The sequence below is a fragment of the Parambassis ranga genome, chromosome 4 (assembly GCF_900634625.1).
Source record: "Parambassis ranga chromosome 4, fParRan2.1, whole genome shotgun sequence".
In the NCBI taxonomy this organism is placed as follows: Eukaryota; Metazoa; Chordata; class Actinopteri; family Ambassidae; genus Parambassis; species Parambassis ranga.
In genome coordinates, this window is record NC_041025.1 from 23,219,506 (window position 1) to 23,235,754 (window position 16,249).

The following is a 16,249-nucleotide window of genomic DNA, read 5'->3' on the forward strand; positions in this document are numbered from 1 at the left end:
TTTATTAAATGTACCAACAACTGCTCTGCGTTGAATTCTGTCATTGTTTCTTCCTCTTAGAGCAAACACCAAAATACCGGTAGTTTCCCCCCTACGCCCTTCTGTCATGTGCTCACCCTGAAATTCCCGAGCATTCCGGTTACACGTGAACGCGTCATAATTCATATCCAATGAGACCCCGCCCTGTCCACAGTGTGTGCCGCTGACCGTCACTCTCTTTCGGGCTGTACAGTACAGACAGTCGCGCATTCTAGCGTTAGCTTACATGGCGACCAGATAGAAAGGCGTTTTCTCATCTCGAGCAGCCGGTTAGCTCCCGTTAGAGAGCTAACGGGCGTCTTCTGAAATGGGATGATGTAGCGGAATAACTCTTTGGACCAATTGCGCAGTACATTAGCATGCTAAGCTAACGTGGAGCCGCACACATTCTCCAGGAGAAACTAGCCTGTGACTGGGGCGAGCTAACGGCTCTAAGCTAACGCAGGCTAGCATTCACCTGCGGGCTGTTCCTGCGAACTGACTGCCGCCGCCGCTGCTGCTGTTTGCTAACAGGATGGAAAGTGTGAAGGAAAACGAGTCCGGAGTGCTTTCAAATCTACCGGTACCGCAGGGGAAGCTCGACTCGAGCGGGGACAGCAACTCCGCGAAGCCAAGTGGATTTTCGCCGGCTGGGAAGAGACCTTCCATCGGGGAGGATGACGGCGGAGGCGCAGAGGCAAAACTCTTCGGGAAGGGACTCGCAGCCACCTCCCTTCTCCAGATTGCGATAAGGAACGGGATCTATCAAAACCAAGTTGCCAACGCGATCGGCGGTGCTGCCAAAAACATAAACATGCCTGCCGTGAAAACAGCCAACATCTACAGCCTCACGTCCGTCAACAGCACCACTTCGGTCAACTCTCTGCTGAGCAGGCGGCGGCACAGACACAAGAGGAACCTGTCTCTGGGGGCTCCGCCGACCAGCATCTCAGCCGGGGTGTCCTCCACTGAGGCGGCGGCGGCCAGCCCCGGACCCTCTGCCTCGCCTCTCAGCACGCTGAGCTTGGACAGAAAGACATTCCTCCGACAGAAGCAGTCGAAGCAGCTCCAGGCCTCTGATAAAACATGGGTGAGATCTGACCTCCGGCGGGGCTGCATTCACGTCCACGACTGGCTCACGCCCTCCTACCCGCGGCCAGTGCTGTGCACCGCGGACACCACTGCTAAGGAGGTGGCCAGTAAGCTGGAGGGGAGCAAGGCTGGGGCTGTGCTGAGAATTAACTGCAAACCTGCTGCTGCATCTGACTCAAATGATCCCTGTAGAGATGGTAATGGACACAGTGATGACAGCAGAAGTCTCGGTGACAGTTTGGATGTCAAATACCCCAAAACAGAAGAAACTGAAGAGTCAAAGCTGTCTTATCCTGACACTAAACTGTCCTCTAACTTATTGCACGATGATAAAACTGCGAGTAACTCCTCATCTGAGGTGTATCTGAATGAGATCGGCGTGGAGCTGAGTCTGAGTGTGGCCGACTGTTATGGAGTCTACTCAGGGTCAGACATGGAGAGCAGCACCTGTGAGGACTTCAGCCCGGGTGGATCTAGAAGCACAGAGCACCGGGACTCTCTCAGCGAAGGGCTGGGTGCGGGGACCGACTCCTCAGTGTTGAGTCCAAACTGTGACAGTGCCAATGAGGGACCCGACCCGTTTGAGAGCTCCTCCGATGAAGTGGATCTCACCTCTTCCCCGACACATTCTTCACCTGGAAGCTCAGCTGCTGGCCTGCCTCCCACTGAAGCCTCTTCTGAAACACCGTCCAAACTGAACGATGACAGTGAAGCAGGAGCTGGTGATGGTGCAGACACATCCAAATTAATCAAACCTGCCTCCAAATTCCCCAGCAGCTCTACGACGCGGCCCCTGACCAGCCAAGCTTCTGTTCAGCCTGACCCGGAGATCCCCGGAGGGAGCAGAGGATGGCCTGAGCCCATCAATACTAGTCCGACCCCGGCCCTCTTTATCCAGCTGCACGGTGGAGCTGTGCGGCGGCTGGGGGATGACGAAAGGCCCCTGCAGATATTGAATGAATACCTCACTAATCTGGGGTTTGAAGATGCATGGAGGGTGCAGGAGGAGGGCATGAATCCAGAGGTCGGCTGCCTGATACGCTTCTATTTCGGTGAGTAGGGTAAAGAAAGTCTTTACAATCATTGTTCATCCATTCTCAGTGTACCGTGAGCGCTGTCATTGTGTTTGGGCAGTCACACTGTTAAACGAGTGTATTGAATTGTCCTGGCAGAACAATACCCAGTGTTGGTGCCGGTTAACCCTCTGCAGCCCCCTCAGTGTGTGTCGAGAAGGGAGACACATCTGGAGGTGACAGGTGTGCTCTGAAGTCTGAAACCCTGAAGCACGTTAGATCCGGTTTCTCTTTCTCTTCCACTGTTGTTGTTGTTATTGATGATGATGATCCTGTTTTGCTGGAAAGCGGGACAAGAGGATGTAAAAAAAACAGCCATGATCTCCTTTGGGATTAGCACAACTGGATGCTGTTTTTGACCTTGTTTTTTTAACCCCATCAGTAAAGACGGTGGGGATAACAAATCATTTGTTTGTTTAACAGTTTTTCCTTTCAGTTTTCAGTTTTTGGTGTGTTTTGTTTTATAAAACAATAAATACAGCATTATTATGACAACATTAGTGCCATATGTAATGTTCAGAGAAACATTTTCAGTCATTATAGTGTTAATTTAAGTTATTAAAGTCACAAACATGTCAAAGTTGTAATATAAATGCAAAGTTCATAAGAAAAAACTCAAATTAACAATGTAAAGCATGAGCTTATGGCCATACATTTACAAGAAAAAAAAGTTTAAATTAAAGTTTACATTGACCAGTGAATAATTTTTTTTACAATAGACATCCTATTACTTCTGGAGGGAATATTCAAACTACAAAACAGGGTTTCCTGTTGCCTGAAAAATCCCCCTGCCTTCCCCTCCGTCCTCTCTTGGCTCCCACAGTAGCATGACAGAGGAACAAAGCGTGACGCAGAGTTATGCCGCTGAAAGCAGGGGCCCTTCCAGATAACGCAGACAAACACACAGCCATGAAACGAGCAGTGAGAGGCTGCCCCGTGTGCCTGGCGTGAGCCGGAGTGGCGCAGTGACAGGAAGCAACAGCAGTCGTTCACTACAACTCACTGCCCGTCCTTCTTCTGTGGGTTATTTCCTTTATCTGAGGGGTATTTAAAAACAAGTAAACCTGCATGAATTTAGTTTTGATGCTCGGAGTCCAGCCAGAAGGGCTTGACTCAGCAGAAAAATTCCGCTCTCTCTCTGTGGCAGAGACTCGCGGTGTGCTGACAGTGAGAGAAAAGTGACCTTAGTGGAACTCAGATTTCACCTCCTCAGTGATTCGGATCTCTTGGAGACGGGTGCAGCTGCCGGCCGGCTCCTCTGCAGCACCCAGAGGTCACAGCTTTTACTTTAGAAGGTTAAACGTGAGGCCGATGCAGAGCTGCCTAGGGCCAAACGATGACATGACTCCTGATAAGGGAGATGGATGAGGATGTCAGAGGCTCTGTGGTGTGTTTAGGGACGCCGGGGTGGTTCCGTCCAGGATGAGACGCAGTTCGAGCAGGGCGTGGATATTAGCTGCTTGATGAGCGGCAGGATGTTCCCCATTCAGAGAAGTAGACGGGAAGGAAAGGGCATGTACATTAACACACTGCATCTCCTCTGCAACGCCCAGGGAAGGGCGCACAATGCACATTCCACATCATTGTTTAGTTGAAAATGTTGATGTGTTTGACATCATTTCAACTGAAATAAAAGAATTCATCTCTGCGGGCGTAGAGAAAATGTAACATTCATGCTTATTTTCTTACATTTTTATAAACTTGGATCAATGCATTTTGAAAACAAGCTGATCTAATCAGAAGTTGTGTGTATCTGGTGGGAAAAAAGACCCTTTAACCATCAGATCTCCACAACATGTTCTCCTTCAGTAGTTCCCTTTGCATCTGTATCTACGGTCACTCCTTCCATCAGTGTCTGGACAGTCTGGACTCACTGTTCCTCTTTTCTTCCACAGAAGTCAGAAAAAGGAGAAATTTAAGTCATGTGTGGCAAAAAGATTAAAAATGAAAGTAGTGTGGGTAAAATCACGAGTTGATTGGCAGTAAAACATGTTTTAAAGTGGCCAAATATTTGTCTCTTTGAACAGTAAAATTAATATTTAAATTGTGAAGGAGCAAATCCTGATGTACAGAACATAATAAGAAGTGTGTTTTTTTATGTCTAATCAGCAAATAATCTTCATATTGTGGCAATCAATCATTTTAAAGTGGACTTAACTCTTGTAATTAATGGATTCTTTGATATTTTTGACAGTTTTCTTCCTAATTTTAACCATTTTTGTTAGTGCTCTGTTTTAAAGCATCAGGCTAATGTTCAGTGCTTCCATTTCTGTTGATTTGTTGACAGTTAGCCACTTTGCATTATAGTTTCTCAGCCTAAAAACCTTTCAGTTTTGTCTAAAATTGGAACTCAGTAGTTAGTTGGACTTCTGTATTTCTGAGGTAACTTGATGCTCGATGTGAGGCTTCTCTTTGCCCCGCTCAGTCTCACTCCTTCCTGTTTCTGAATGTGATGTGAACACTTTAAATAGTACGTTCAAAGTGCCGCAGTTCATTGAGGCCGTGTTCCTGTGACCTGTGAAGCCTCAGCGATGTTGTGTGTAAGTCGGCGGATGAGGCAGCAGGGGAGGATCTAGGTGCTGGTGTTGTAAGACATTACATAACAAGCTAATCTGATTCAAGGCCTCTCTGTGGTTCAGTCTCTTCATGTGTCTCCCTTTCACTTGTTCCTGTGTGTGTGTGTGTGTGTGTGTCACTTTTTATAAGAACATACACAGCGAGTGTGAGTTTATAGTTGTTGAAACACAAAGGAATGTGTAATGGTAACTGAGCTGCAGCTAATTTCTGTGTCAGCGAGGGGTTAATGTAACAAATCACTCATGAGTGACTGCTCTCTCTGCCAGCCCACAGGCTGTTAGACACATTCCCTTACATAACCACACAGCCCTCGCTTTCTAAGAGACGAACCCATTGAGAGAGACGACTTTATTCACAAAATACCGCCGAGCTAAAAATAAACCTGTCTGCAGCCGTCATCTGTGTGCGTGTGTGCGTCAACATCAACCGGAGTGTGTTTTGTGTGTCTGCAGGTAAGCCGCGCAGCGTGGGAGGCTCTGAGCGCGTGCAGCTCTCCGGGGTGTTCAACGTGCGGAAAGGGAAGCTGGCGCTGCCGGTGAACCGCTGGTCAAAACGTCAGGTGACGCTGAGCGGGACCTGCCTCATCGTCTCGTCTGTGAAACACGCCCACACCGGCAAGATGCACATCCTCCCGCTCATCGGAGGAAAGGTACTCCGGTCTGTCACGCATGACTCAGACAGGAACCAATAATCTATCATAAACAATGTAAATGATATTGATTATCTGATTGTGATGCTGCCAATCCCCTGTTCCTGCTGTTAGGAGCTTTTTTTTTTTCTTCCACATGATCAAATTTAATCATCTGCCCATCCACTTCATGTGATGCTCTGCTGTTTGTGACAGATTTGATGAAATTATGTACTTATTTCACGTAATTATCAGCAAGCGGACAAACACAATCCTTCAGTGTTTACCTCGGTAAACTGAATGAATGAATGAATGACCTTAGCAATCTGCTAAGTTATGCTTTGATAGCACCTTCCAGAAGGCAGAGGTGCAGTTTATCTTCAGGGTGCATCCATGTACATCAGTTATCCAGGAGCTCTGTGACTATAAAGACTTGTTTATTCCAAATCAAGTCAATGCAGAGCAGAAGAGTAGAAACGCTTGTTTAGCGGTGCAGAAAAATGACCTCTCAGCTTTTAGTAGGATGGGTTCAGTGCACGTGGAAGAAGCTAACCTGTGTTCCTCTCTGCAGGTGGAGGAGGTGAAGAGACACAGCCACTGTCTGGCTTTAAGCTCCGCCGGTCCTCAAAGTCAGACCTACTACATCAGCTACGACTCGTACACAGAGCACCTCCGCTGGCACAGGACGGCCTCAAAGGTAAGTCTGGGGCCGATTAAAGTGTTACCGTCGGCCGGATTAACTCCTCCTGTTTGTTTTCTATTGCTAAAACAAGAAGTCCACAGCCACCAAATGTTTGAACAGGATTCATCACACAGCACACATTTTGTCCTGTATCACATCAGGAAGTTATCTTTGACGGTGTCCTACTGAAGGCTTGTTAGCAGCAGATGTTTTCGCTGCTTCTGGCCACGAGGATTAAAAGAAACAAGTAGGACAGAGGTAGAGTAGAAAGCAGCGCGTTAGGTAAACAGGAAAAATGTTTACTTAACCCGTTTGACTTTTTTAAGACAGGCTGTTAAATCCGTCCTTTGACCCTCTGATCTCCAGTCTTCCCTTCTGTCACATGTTCTATCTACACGAGCTTGTTGTTCACCGCTGTATAAAGTCCTGAACATCTCTTTTAAAACTGCACAACTGGTGGTCATGTGTGAGTCAATAATGAGTTTCTAGTTCCTGCTGGAAAGGCAGGATTTCTTGTTATATTTGGAAAATGGCTCATTTTCCTGTTTCAGAAGTATAAGATGTGATGAATGCATCATGAGAGGAACAGCAGCACTCGTTGGTGGACTTGTTGTCGGATGTTAATCATCTCATCTCATCCCTCTCTCTCTCTCTCTCTGTCTCTCTCTCTGTCAGATTGCCTCTCAGAGGGTGAACTCGGTCGACCTGTCCTGCTGCAGCCTGGAGGAGCTGCCCGCTCAGCTGTTTTACAGCCAGGACCTAACTCACCTCAACCTCAAAAACAACTTCATGTCCCCAAACAAAGGCATTCCAGCACTGACCAGGTGAGTTTCTGTCACTCCTGCACACATCGCCCTCCTGCCTTCCTGTGTGTTCACTGGTGTAATAACAGGAGGAGCTGGCAGATGAAAAGCAGGATTTTCCTCTCTGTTGTCTTTTTGAAAATGAAATGTCCCTCTGTGGGATTTCTACTGTCTTGGGGAGCTACCATATGGTCTAAAGAGGAAGCAGCCTTGATTGAGTTACAGATGATGTGTGTGTGTGGTTAGGATGATTTAAAAGAGTTCTGCAGTCGTGTTGAGAGCTCTGACATCCTTCACCTGACCTCCGGGGCAGAGGGCTTCTCCCTGGGTTCCAGGTCAGCTTCTCAAATTAGTTGCTGATGTCACAGTCTTATGAGGTTTAGGAGTTTTTTCCTTATCTTTTTGCCCACACTAAGCTGGCTTTAATCCAGCCAAAAAGGCTTTTAAAAAAGTTGGAAATGCTTCCGCTGCAGTTTGAGTGTGGATGGAGAAAGGGGAGCATTCATTGTTTGACAGTAAAATAGTCATCGATTACATTTATTGAACACTGCAGAAGCAGCTGATCTGCACAGAGACAGTGTCTCTTCTTCAGACCAGTTGCAGCTAATTTTTAAACAACACAAATTCATGTTTTTTTCAAACATGCACTGTTTTAATGGGGGATTAAAGGCTTAGTTTTGAGCTTCTGCTTCGACTTTTTATGTGTCTCTGCCTTCATTTAAAGTTAGTCAAGACTGAGGTCTTCGGCATGTTGTCCTCCCTTCAAGGTGAACTGAAGTGTCAAAGTGTGACGTTCGCTGCTCTCCTGTGAGTGTGGGATATATTAGCATCCAAGCTTAGGTGACTCACGGTAAATTTCCACATTAACAGTTCAGAAATGTAGATTCATTGATTTGTTTATGAACTAAACTAATAAATATAACCAGTACAGAAGTAGTGTTCTCTTTTATTTGATGACCTATTTTATATTTATTCTCTTTCTAAGAAGAACTGAACCCTGTAAAGGGACAAAAAAGTAGCGGGACTGAGTCAAAATCAGTGTCTAATCAAAAGGTGTCAGTTTAAGATCCAGGTCCAGTTGCATTTAAAATTTGATGTGAATTTTGTGGTGTCCTCTTACAGTATCTCTCTGTTGCAGCTCTGTGAGTCCAGACTAGAACACTGTTAACTAAATCCAGAATGTACACTGACGTGCCGACAAAATGAGAAGTCATGTTTCAGTCCCACATGACCTTCAGTCCCACGGTTTACTCTTAAAGGGTCATTGCGTTCAGACGTGACGTCTACATGATTAAAATGTACCCATGCTGTATACACTGCTATTGTTCTGCGTAAACACACACTGTCCAGGCAGCGTTTTGAGGAATGTGGTTTTGCTGCCTGTGACTTTCCCCCTCAGAAGGATGCAGGTCCGGCTCAGCCTTTCACCCTGACCCCTCTGTGAACCGGATTAGTTCAGGCCAGCAAAGCCTGTTACAGCACACAGCGGCCAACTCTCTATGAAAAGTTTCACAATGGTCGGTTTGTTGTGCTGTAATCGGACGTTTCTAAACCGAGGTGCTGAGACGAAGATCTGTGCCTGCCCCTTTTCTTCCTGCCACCCTTCCCTTGCTTACTCCTGGATGTCTCTCTCATTGTTTCTCTGCAGGTTTTGTAAACTACGAAGCCTCAGCCTGTCCAATAATGGCCTGTCTGCGGTTCCTCTGGCCTTGTGCGACATCACCTCGCTCACAGAGCTGAACCTGTCTGGAAACCGCCTCTCCTTTCTGCCAGCAGAAGTAGGAACTATGCACAAGTAAGTGGGCTGAAAGACGAGCTCGGGGCTGCAGCTGTTAACGACGATGATGGTAACATAGCAGCTCTCACAGCAGGCCTGAGAGCGGTGCATATCCTCGCTGACCTGTGCTGTCACTGCGGGTGCATCAGTGCAGATTAATCCCTCCCTGTATTAAATGAACAACTGGCTGCGTACCAGACTTCTGTCCTGACAGCGCAGGTTGCTGCAGGTGATCACAGTGCAGAGTCATGCTGATGCTGAATGACGGGGAACTTTGGGTCAAATCCTCCTTCACGGTTTACTCCTTTTAATCCATGTACAGTTATTTTTAAGCTGTTTCTTGATATCACAAGTTCATTTTTCCTCTTTCGTAACAGCTCATTTTCAACATAAACAACTTGTGTTTCTTGAGAAAATGAGCTTTGTCAGAACAGTTGCTCCTCTAACCTTCTGTAATTTTGTACCTTCTGGTCACAGTTCTTGTTAATTTGTGATCATTTACTCTGGGTGGATTATTAGAGCAGTATTCAATGCAGAGACTCCTCTTTTGTCTGCCGTTTCAGTCAGGTGTCAGCCTGACAGTGAACAAGTATCATCCTGTTTTCTGACTTGGATCCAAACAGATCTTTCGTGTGTGTGGTAGATTGAAGTACAGATAACAAAATCTTTGTTGGCACTGCGAGTGCTGCAGTGTTGGACATTTTAACATGGAGGCTGTGGGGTTTGACTTACTTTACTTTCTTTTATTTTAATCTTGGCAGTTTTATCACAGCTGAGCATAGACCACAGAATGAATTGTGCTGGTGGAAAAATGACCCTGACTGAATTCCTCCTCTGCCTGTGTCTCGTCCTGTCCAGCCTTCAGACTCTCCTCCTGGACGGTAACCTCCTGAGCTCGCTGCCTGTGGAGCTGGGCTCTCTGGAGGGCCTGACCTACCTCGGCTTATCCTTCAACTGTTTCAGCAGCGTGCCACCCGTCCTGGAGAAACTCAGAGGCATGGAGAGGCTCTGCCTGGCGGGGAACCAGCTCTCTGTCCTGGACATGGCAGAACTGCAGTGGCTGCCTGCTCGCTACACGGATCTCAGGCAAGAACATCCGCACAGCTTCAGACATTTTCTGCACCACCGCTGTTTCTTTTTAACTTCATAACAAAGCCTGTTCCTCTTTTTTTCTGTCCAGGCTGAACCAGCTGCAAAAAGTAACGGTGGCGGACGATGAGCAGCTGGGCCACATCGTCCATCTGGACCTGAGGGACACTGGTCTACAGGAGCTTGATGTCCGGTGTCTGTGTAAGCTGGAGCTCCTCCGCTGTGACAGAAACACTCTGTCCCTCCTCAGAGTCAGCGGCCACTCCCTCAAGAGCCTTCATGCGGCACATAACGGTACTGGCACAGACGATGTGTTCTAGAGATGTTAAACACGCAGCACTTGTCACATTTATACAAAATTTATACATGTTGTGTTTGTAGAGCTGAAGCAGCTGGAGGTGCAGCCTGCACCAGAGAATCTGACTGTGCTGGATCTGTCCTGGTAGGAAGACTTTAAACACGTCACTGTCCTATTTACAGGGCAGAACTGCAGACCGTGTGCTTGTTCTGTGCTGACTGCTTCTGTTTACTTAAAGGAACAAGCTGGGATGTGTCCCTGACTGGGTGTGTGAGAGCAGCAGACTGGAGGTGTTAGACATCAGCCATAACTGTGTCACTGAGCTGCCCGTATGGTGAGCGTCACACAAACACACAAAAGCTTCAAATAACACCGAAATGCGGGCTAGGATGTGGGTTCATATGAAGTCCTGCATCTCCATGGAAACAGTCCTGGTGTGGGAAAAACACGAGCTTCACATGGTATCGATATCTGTTGGTTTATTTTTGTCACATGTAAGTCAATCATAGTTTCATAGGAGAAGTGCAGGTTTTTTTTTTTAGTTATATTTTCAGATGTTAACATCCAGGATCTTACTGCTAACGTCAGTGACTTGTGAGGCTGCAGCGTTCATATTCAGTGTCTGAAAAAGGCTCCAAAGTATCAAGAAACAGCTTCGTAAACCACATATAGATGAGCTGAAGGGAAGTATGGGACTGGGATAAACTAGTGTTAACAAAGGCATCAAATGTGTGTGTGTGTGTGATGTTACTGTAAGATGACAAGATTTATATTTGAATGTAATTTATGGGTAACTGATAATGAAATGTTCACTCTGCAGTGATAATAATAACAAGTTGAGCTTGTTGAACCTCAGTGGAGGAGCAGAGTGTGTGTGTGTGTGTGTGTCTCCATCAGGGTGAAACACTGACAGATTTACAGTGCACACACTGTGTTGTTTGTGTTGTAGGCTGCTGTCCAGCGGGAGCCTGAGAAAGCTGCTGGTAGGCTGGAACGATGTGTGCCAGCTGGCCGAGAGGATGGAGAGATCACAGCTAGAGGTCCTGGACCTGCAGCACAACTACGTGACCGAGCTCCCACACAACCTGTTCATCAAAGCCCAGAGGTGCTCGCATGTGGTTTAATTATTATTCGTGTTTTTGTTTTTATTTGTAAGGTCCTAAATTTGTTTTTTTTTTAATCACAGCCTGCGATACCTGAACGTGTCGGCCAACAAGCTGGAGAACCTGCCTGCAGCCAGCCTGTCAGAGGACGCCTCCAGCAGCCTGGAGGAGCTCTATGTGACCAATAACACTCTGACTGACAAGTGCATCCCCCTGCTGACGGGACACGGCCACCTCCGGGTGCTGCACCTTGCTTACAACCAGCTGCAAATCTTCACTGCCAGGTGACGTACTGCACTGACCCGAGGTTTAATTTCATGGATACTTTACGCTAGGTTTCCTCCATCGCTCTGAAATCGCAGCATCACTCCAGATTAAGGCACAGGAGATGTGTTTTGATGACGTTTGTTTTTTAATCCTGCAGTAAACTGGCTCGACTGGAGCAGCTGGAGGAGCTGGACCTGAGCGGCAACAGACTGAGAGCTGTGCCCACCACCATCCTCAACTGCCAGCGCCTGCACACGCTGTCGGCCCACTCCAACTGCATCAACGCCTTCCCTGAGGTCCTCCAGCTGTCCGAGATCAAGGTTAGTCGGATACGTTTTTGTGTATGTTGCGTAAAATGAGTTTTAAGCAGTTTACCCCAAAATCAAATATTTATTTATCTTCTGTGGCCTCAACAGATAAAATGTGAACATTTGAAGAGAATGTGCCTTTAGTGTCTGCTCTGATGCGTTCTGACACACGTGCTGCCAGGCTGCTATTTTGTCTTTCTTCCATCCACACACATTCAGCAGATCCCTGCTTTGTGCATTCATTCTGCTCCCTGTGTCCCTTTTTATCTCTCTCTTCCTCTGTGTTCATCTTTATTGGGCCAAATCAGAAAATCCTTTGTAATCTCTCACTAACTCTCTAATCTCTGGCTTCTCTCTCTAACCCCAAAATGCGAGAGCTGGTTGGACTTGTCTGCATGTGGGAAATGTGGGTGGGGAATATAATTGATTCTTAGGTGGACACAATGGTTAGTGTGTTAAAGACAGAGACGGATTTTGCAACAGCTTCTGTTATGTTATATAATCCTCTCTCTGTTTCTCTCTCAGTGTGTTGATCTGAGCTGCAACGAGCTGACGGAGGTGACCCTGCCAGAGACGCTTCCTCCTAAGCTCCAGGAGCTCGATCTGACAGGAAATCCTCGACTCAACCTGGACCACAAGAGCTTGGAACTCCTCAAGTAAGAACCTTGAGCATAAACACTCTGCAGCATAATAATAATAATAAGAAGAAGAAGAATGTCCTCTGAACTTTTTTCTTTCTTTCTTCTGCAGTAATATTCGATGTTTCAGGGTGGATCCGTCTCCGTCAGCTCCATGTGTAAGTGAGAGCCATGGGGCCCCCGCAGTCTGGAGTCACGGCTACACGGAGGCCTCCGGAGTCAAAAACAAGTCAGTCCTGTTTTTCAGACAGAACATTTATACAAGTGTCGTTTCACTCTTACAAACACAACTTAATTAGACCCAGTTCAGACTTGCTCAAGCAGGATTCATTTTTTCTCAGTCTGAACTCGCAACTCTAGTTAGAGCTGGATTCCATTAAAACCTATGACGATGGTCTGAATGCAAATGCAGCTTGCGAATCCAGCTTGTGATGTCATACGTCTGGGTTCACCGCTTTGCCAAGAGTTTATTTTTGACATGGCTACAAGGAATCAGTGAATAATCCTACCCCGGACTGAAGGGGGTCTGGATTTTACAATGCGACACCTAGTGGTTTGGAGGACAGCAAAGATGCTGGATTGAGCTGGATTCTGCTCTGTTGAGCAGGCACTCAAAGCGCGTACATTGAGATGCATTATTCATTCACACCACATTCACACAGTGGCAGTGGTGAGCTACAGATGTAGCCACAGCTCCCCAGGGGGAGACTGATAGAGACTGATAGAGACGTGGCTGCCAAGGTGCGCCTACGGCCTCTCCGACCACCGCCGATTCATTCATACGCATTCATACACCAGTGAGTGCACTGGAGGCAATGTGGGAAAGTGGGACACAACAATGACTAGGGAGGAGCTGGGGTCGAACCGCCAACCTTCCGGTTATTGGACAACCCTGCTCTACCCACTGAGCCACTGCTGCTAAAACCCTGTAATACATATCAGCATATTTTTATAGCTTGTGTTTTTCCTCAGGCTGTGTGTTGCCGCTCTGGCTCTGGACAGCTTCTGTGGCATTCGTGAAGCCCTGTATGGAGTTTTTGATGGAGACCGGAACGTAGAGGTACCTTACCTGCTGCAGTGCACCATGGGAGATGTGCTGGCAGAGGAGCTTCACCGAGGCCAGAGGCAGGAAAACTACATGACCAACACCTTCCTCACCATGCAAAGGTAAGCAATATAGATATGGATATAACTCGTAGGGACCTGTCCAGGGTGTATCCCGCCTCTCACCTATAGATAGCCGGGATAGGCTTCAGCCCTCTGCCACCCTGCACTGCAGGACAAACTGAGTCCAGCTTAACTCCTGGTACCATGAAAGAGGTGGATGCAGGAAGCAGGAAGGTTTATTTCTGCGGTAAATGTTGGACATTTCAACATTTGTTGTGACGCTCACCTGCAGGAAACTGGGCACCGCGGGCCAGAGGATGGGCGGCTCAGCGGCTTTATGTCACATCAGGCACGACCCGGTGGCTCCCGGCGAGCACAGCGGCTGCTTTACTCTGAAGACTGCCAACGTCGGCCGGTGCCAGGCCGTCCTGTGCCGAGACGGCAAAGCTATGCAACTCTCCAACATCCACACTGTCAAAGAGGAGTCAGAGTACCAGAGGGTTCGACGGCACAATGCCATCATCACGGAGGTACCAACAGACTGCCGAGTCACAGAAACAATCAGGCCGTTTATGGATTTACTGAAGTCAATGCAATTATGACCAAAGAATCAGACTCCTCTGTTTGTGTGGAGTTATTAAAGCTTTCTGTCTTCCTTTCCTGCAGGATAACAAAGTCAGCGGTGTGACTGACTCCACCAGAATCATGGGTTACTCCTTCCTCTGCCCCTCTGTCACGCCTCTCCCACATGTCTCCACGGTGACGCTCACCCCACAGGACGAGTTCTTTCTTCTGGGCAGCCGGGGATTGTGGGATATGTTGTCCCCCAGCGAGGCGGTGGAGGCGGTCAGAAACGTTCCCGATGCTCTGGCGGCTGCTAAAAAGCTGGTGACGCTGGCTCAGAGCTACGGCTGCTCCGACAGCCTGAGCGCCGTCGTCGTGCAGCTCAGCATCACTGAAGACTGCTGCTGCTTCTGTGAGCCGCCACCTCCGCCGCCCAGCCCCGGCCCAGGCGCTAACCCCAGCACACATCCCTACTCAGTGAGCGGGGATGGCGGCATACCGCTGCCCCCCACATCCTCAGGGACCGTGAGCGAGCTGAGCAGTGAGTTCAGCACGTCGGAGATGAGCAGCGAGGTGGGATCCACGGCCTCCTCAGAGGAGCCGCCACCACAGACTGAGCCTTTAACCTCCCAAATGAACCCGCCCGGGCGAGCTGGCGTACGGAGGCCTGCGTGCGGGGGAGGGAGCTTCCAGAGGCAGTTCTCTGGAGCTCTGTCCGACAACGGGCTGGACAGCGAGGACGAGGAGCCCATCGCTGGCGTCTTCTCCAACGGCAGCCGCGTGGAGGTGGAGGCTGACGTCCACTGCCTGCACCGCCACGACTGCGCCCACACCCAACCAAGCACAAACAACTCTCATCCTGCCATGCTGCGCAACGAGCCATTACCTCCCGCCTTCACCTCCCCGGCTGCCTCCCCCATCCCTCCCTCCTCTCCCTGCCTTAGTGGCGAGGCTCGGTCAGGAACTCTGGGCCGCCGGGGTCGAGCTAATGGTTCTGTAGCCTGCCAGGGCAGGAACCAGGACCTCATCGAGGAGGCGGCTGACGCCCCTGTCAGGAAGCAGGGCGGATACTTCAACGCCCCCGCCCAGCCGGACCCTGACGACCAGCTCATCATCCCACCTGAGCTGGAGGAGGAAGTGCGGCAGATCATCCAGCAGCAGCAGCAGCAGCAGCAGCAAGAACAGATGCAGACACACAACCAGCAAGCACACAACTACCAGAAACCTGCAGACTACTTTGTCACCCCCCTCTAACCGCTGCCCCGCTCCTGCAGACGGAGAGTCAGATTTGGCTTGAACTGTGAAATCATTTCTGGACCAGAGGCTGTTTTCTTAAACTTTTTGTTATTTACTTTATTTTCTACTGTTAACTCGACGCCCCTCGAAACGCAATGCAATTTTTAGAACACTTCATGTCCACGTGTAATTACCATATCTTTCATTTGAAGAAGCACTTTGCTTTTTATTAGCGATTAATTCTACGTTAGACGGTACTTTAAGATTCAGATCTGTTTTTGTGTTATCGCCGGCGTCTCCTCCTGTTGGTCATGACTGACGCCCTCACAGTTGTCGGAGTTAGTAAAACTGTTTTAGCTAACTCCTAGGAGTTAAATACTTTAAAAGTGACCTAGTCACTGACACGTACTAATATTCTCTAAGAGAAAAGATGATTATTCCCTGAAGGCTGATGTTCCACGTTTGTGTTCTTGGGGAGCGAGTGCAGAGTCCAGAGTGGTGCTGCAGTGGTGAGTTAAAAAAACAAAAAAACAAAGAGCGCGATCACACAGTTATTACCAGCTCAACGAATGTTCTCAGAACAGTGTTACAACAAACCGCACAACAGAGCTACTTTTGCTATATGATAAATTAAAAGTTTTCAGATAACCACGCCATGTTGACTCGAGGTCTTTGAGGAGGGGCGGGGGTCTTTACTACAGAAGCTTTGTTACAGTCGTACACAGGTTCGGATTCATGTTGCAAACAGTCTGAGATTTCTGCTTCAGCGCACAATGTTTTTTAAAAAACTGACATCTAAAAAGTTTTTTTTTTTCTATATCAGCCGTTTCTAGGTTCCAGTTTTTTAACATTTGATCAACAAACTGCTGTTTGGATAAACCAGCCAGCCTGGATACCCACACATTTTCCATAGTTAGATTTGCGCGTTATTCTAAAATCCATCTGTGCACATGCATGTTACAGCCTGGTTATTTGGGGTTTTTCATATT

The 16,249-nt window shown here is 48.0% G+C and overlaps 1 protein-coding gene across 1 annotated transcript; it reads left to right on the plus strand.

Moving 5' to 3' along the window:
- The first annotated feature begins 193 nt into the window (after positions 1-193).
- On the plus strand, positions 194-15,912 carry LOC114434448 (PH domain leucine-rich repeat-containing protein phosphatase 1-like). The gene is made up of 17 exons (XM_028403706.1): positions 194-2,162; positions 5,213-5,409; positions 5,960-6,085; positions 6,746-6,894; positions 8,522-8,668; positions 9,509-9,736; positions 9,831-10,033; positions 10,121-10,181; positions 10,276-10,371; positions 10,987-11,142; positions 11,224-11,424; positions 11,565-11,727; positions 12,241-12,371; positions 12,466-12,582; positions 13,326-13,520; positions 13,753-13,990; positions 14,127-15,912. Exons 1-17 carry the CDS (start codon positions 554-556, stop codon positions 15,276-15,278), a joined length of 5,169 nt encoding a protein of 1,722 aa, XP_028259507.1. The 5' UTR covers positions 194-553; the 3' UTR covers positions 15,279-15,912.
- The last annotated feature ends 337 nt before the right edge of the window (positions 15,913-16,249 follow it).